Here is a 5,000-nt window from a genome sequence, read left to right on the forward strand (position 1 = left end):
TTTGCCACTCATAACGGTTGCGTAAGTAAGCAACGGATCAAGAATCTACACATTTGTCTCATTGAATAAACAAACCATTTGGTGGTGAAAGCCTTGAATAAACAAAGCCATCACTCATTATCCATTGTACCAATGGTCAGTTTGCATGCGAACCTAGCTACTTGGCCATTGACCCATGACAATGAATGTAACGATGGCAGTAGATAGACACTAACTGGGAATACAGGTAAATTCTATAACACCTCTGTTATGAACAGTTTGACCACACACCCAGTTGACCCTTCCGTTAGACTAATTTGTATTTTATGAACCATCATTTTAAATGATTAAAGACAATGAAAAAAAGCTCTTTAATGGGGACAGTTATTGTCCCCATTAACTCTTTAAGATTCAACCCGACAAAAACCGACAACGGCATAATATTCATGGGTGGGGTAGTCAAGACTGGCCTCAGTAAGTAAAATCCAATCGTTGTGAAGGAAATGACAGGCCCTGTCACTGCCGCAGGGTGTTTTCAGCTTTGATTTTTATAAATTTGCCGACAGAAAAGAAAATACGTTTCAGAAATTGCGATTTAAATCCTATTTTATTTGCGGGTGAAAATCATTGACATTGCACTTTGTTTGGTAAAAATCGGTAAAAAATTACGACTTTGGTGATGAAAAATGACTTTGAAGACAATTATTGTAAACTTTTAAAAATATTATGAATAATTTATAACTCCCTTATTTGTGGGTCGATTTTGTCATTCGAGGTATCAATTTTATTGTAATAAAGAGATAGGAACTCAGAGTTATTTTTTCTGATGCGAAATTATTACTTTGTAATTTTAGCACCAAGAAAAATAGTCGGTAAATAAATTTGTTACACCTCTTTGATAGACCGTTTGTGTAGAATTGTGAATCAAGCGTCTTAAAGTCTTCGACCAATCACAGGCTATCTATCCAGCTGGCCGAAACAAAGACGCTTCTCCCCGTCGATGTATTACGCTATTGTTATGCAAGGAATATAACACCTTATTGAGTAGGCCTAAAAGCTAAAATCTAAAAGTAAAAAATATAATTCTGAGGAATTTGAAAGTCACATTGCTGAAATCAGCTTGAAAAAAGAAGTACATTGGTCTTTGTTTCATAAAAATCGGTTGAAAACCAACTGTTTTACGAATAAATTTAATTTTAAAAATTGCTTTTGTTTATTTTAGCTTTTTTTAGCAACTTTTTTATTTATCGGCCGATTTTATTGATTTTTATATCATTCTTTATATCTCAAAGAGACGAGATCAGTGATATACTTTGTTTGTTTCAAATGTAACTAGAATATAATTTGGCTTTTTTACCTATCGACCATGCCTTGATAATTTATTCAACAACGTGGCGATGTGACGCAACTATTCCATGGCTGTCTTCCACTACCTCAACGATGATTCAATTCATTGTTGACAGCTGTTGACACGTGAGCTGCCAGAACGACCAATCGTTGAAGGGTCAAGATGCTCAGTAGCCAATCGTTCTTCGGTCCAAAAACTTAAGAACTCACGAGAACAAAAGTTTGAAATTTGGTGATGGACGGACCTATGAAATCGTTTATGGGCGGAGTTTAGCCATGAGTGACCGTAGAAAACGAAAAGGCGACTACAGATATCAAAGAGTAGGCTTATATCATCAAAGGATGTCTACATGATTGACATGGCCATATAGGGAACTCATTATCTACTCCCCCAAAAAGAATCTGAACATGAGAGGGTTAAGCGGCGGGCCGTCCCAATTAAGCGTCTGGGAATTGTAAAGGGTATGACTTTATATATAGAAGAATATCTGTTCCCAAGAAATCGTCACAATAAAGCAGCTGTCCCAATTAAATGGCATCCCCAATACCGACCTGGACTGTAATTGAATAAAATAATGGATTAGGTCTTAATGATTTTTCCTTCTCCAACTTAGATATTAGATGTATAATGGCCTTTGTGCATTAGATTGCAATCTTTATTTTTCCCCCTTTTTTTAATATATAATTCGCAAATTGACTATTGTACATGTTGGTGTAAAGTGATATGAGCACATGTAAACATCATGTTATTCCACAAACTAATGATTCCTGTTTGTTGCCTATTTCCATCAACTTTTACCTAATTAATTTTGAAGGGACTACACAGCCGTTTAAATAGGACCCAAACTTTCAGTTTAGTTACTTCTTCCCTCACTGGCTACCGTCAAGTAATGTAAACAATCCACCGTCAGCCACAGTGATAACAGCTGTCAAGACGGGGTGCATTGGCAATAAATTATGTCTGCAGGTAAATCTCATCGCTTTGAATTTCTCTCAGGCAGAGAGTAGTAGAAATTTCATCAAAATACTCAATTTTCTCAGCCTGTTGTGGACGCAGCATCTTTTTCATAATTTTCAAACATATATGGATACAAAGAACAGCTTTTCCTCTACAAGACGCAATTATTTTTATTTACATCATTAAATGATAAGTTTGTGTTTTGCTCTTTTGAATAATCAATAGAAATATTTAAAAATTCAAAATATCAAACCAACACATTTTACCATCAAGTGTGAGGGATCAGAGAAAAGTAGATAAAATTATCTTTCATATGATATATACTTTATTATGTAAATTCAGGGATTTAAGAATAGAGGGTGTGGAAAGGAATCTCAATAATTATTTTTGTTACCAACAAAGAGGAGAATATTTCATGATATTTTAGAAACCCAATAATAAAACTAGATAGTGATGATAAGAGACATTTATTTAATTTGATTTCATTGAATTTAAGCGAAAATTTTAGATATTTCTTAAATTTACTTATTTAAGTTCTGTTCAGGTCATGGAGAGACACACTGAAGACGGTCATCACACCAGTACAAATGAAATATGTCGAATTTGTTGTGAAAGAGTACAGAGCCGTGCTGAGAGGATTAAAAGACTCTAGACTTTATCAACAATTGACTATAAATATAAATGAGAAATTCTGACATATTTAAATATTTCAATTTGCGAGAAATGTATCTCACTGGTACATGATTTAAAGAAATGCGATGCAGGTATTGATACCTTTGGTTCAATGAGAAAACTCTGAACAAGAAACAATACTTAATGAGGTGAATATGATCCCAATCTTTCACCAGTGATGTGCTATATGCAGTCTATATGGCACACAAATTAAAAGAGGTGCAAGTCAAGTACATAAAAAAAGTAATGGGCATAGATATCTCAAAAATAAGGTTATGAAAATTATAAGAACTCTTTAAGATTTTCTTATTTGTTTTGATTGTCTTTAAATGAATGTACTTATATAACAATTTTTAATGGAATTCTTATAATTCGTTGATTCTGGGATAAATATAAGTGAATCACATTTGACTATGTTTCTGGTTTATTAAAAAATGTCTATTAAGACAATGCTCTGATTGGATTTCAGTTTTACCTTACTCAAAATCCTTACTTTTACGTACAGGTGAACTGATATCTCAAAAACGCCTCAATCTACTGGTATAAAATTTATGTCTACATTCTACAGATATTCAACATCATTTCCATTACTTTTGTTTAAAAATCTTAAGTGTTGAACATGTTAAAATATTCTCTTAAAAATTTTAATTCACTTAAATTTATGTATCAATTTCATGGGTTATCCCTCTTGCTTTTTAACAACATCATAATAATGATTAAATAATCAATGAAAACTCTGTTAATAAACTGTTTGGTAGTATAAAAATATTTTTGCTACACTTAATAACGGCAATACTACATTAGTTTGAAATTCAGAAAAAATCGATCAAAACTGCGAAAAAATTGTCTCCCTCTCTCAGTGTAAAGCTATGACTCATCATCACTAGACTGGCTATATTTTCCTGGCGAACTAAACTGAAAGCAATAAACGCCTGTGACTACCATTTATATTTGTAATAATATTATATAGAATGACTGGCAGATAATTCATTACTTCAACCAATGTTATTTAGCTCTTCCGTCTCCCAGTGGACACAGAAAAATATTCCTGGATTAGTCATACATCTCCCTACTTTTCCAGGTTTTTTAGTAAAACACCTGACTCACAAAATCAATTGCCAAGGCAATAAGACAGGGAAAAGTTAGGGAGCAGGTTCTCATATTATATGTTACCTGAAAGCCTGTGATAATTGTCAGATACGTAAACAACTTACAGATTCTTATCTGCTTACTAAATTTTCAGTTTTATATTTATTGTTGGGGGGAGGGGGGGGGGGGGGCGCGAGATTACATACTCTCAGAAGCATTTACTCAATATTATGTTTGCAAGTGTGACGATAGCATCCCTTTCATAACTCAAATCAGTCGGTCTTGAATAGTTTCAATGATCTGGTAGCCTTGTTAGTTCAATGGACATGACTCATGGTATCCTTATTGCTTAGTTTTTTAAATTATTTTTTTTCTCGTGTTTGGAAATTAATCACACATCACAGGTCGGAAGTTTATTGAATATGGAGTACTGATTTATCTGCTGACTGATTCAGAATATTACTTTTTTATTATCGGATTTGTTGTACAGATTGAGAGAATTTTATTGGAAGCAATGACAAAGTTTCCCTTGTCCCCAGAAATAAAACTGTTTTCAATATCGCTAAGGGTGGTTTAAAGGAAAAATTTGATCAGGGACCTCGTGTAATGCATAGTCATTATTGAATCAATTGGATTTGCTAAGAATTGGTGATCTTTAAAAAATTAAAAGTAAATACAATGATTAAACAAAACAAACAAAAAACCAAATTTAATTTTAGTTTTGCTTTCATCTAGCTAAAGTTTTATTTTTATCTTTTTTTTTTTGCTTTTAAATCTCCACATTATGACTGCTGTATGTATATTTTTTAATTTAAAAGTTGACGAAAATGATATTATTTCATTTTTCAATTTCAGTCTGTGAAGTATGCTCAGAAAGTTGAGAGGCTGGAGCCTGCTTTAAATAAGTACTTAAAGGAGGGTGTGCTGAAGGAGGAGTTTGTACTAGATTCAATAC

The 5,000-nt window shown here is 33.1% G+C and overlaps 1 protein-coding gene across 2 annotated transcripts in view; it reads left to right on the forward strand.

Moving 5' to 3' along the window:
- The window catches only part of LOC144978662 (WASH complex subunit 5-like), a 64,448-nt gene that overhangs the window by 13,968 nt on the left and 45,480 nt on the right, over positions 1 to 5,000 (forward strand). For both annotated transcript variants that reach the window (XM_078925001.1, XM_078924991.1), the window contains exon 10: positions 4,901 to 5,000. This exon is cut by the window's right edge and continues 78 nt beyond it. In XM_078925001.1, coding sequence (XP_078781127.1) covers positions 4,901 to 5,000 — 100 coding nt within the window. The remainder of the gene's footprint in view (positions 1 to 4,900) is intronic.

This window comes from Berghia stephanieae, chromosome 1 (assembly GCF_034508935.2).
Source record: "Berghia stephanieae isolate SIO BIC M18660-M18661 chromosome 1, UCSD_Bste_1.3, whole genome shotgun sequence".
In the NCBI taxonomy this organism is placed as follows: Eukaryota; Metazoa; Mollusca; class Gastropoda; order Nudibranchia; family Aeolidiidae; genus Berghia; species Berghia stephanieae.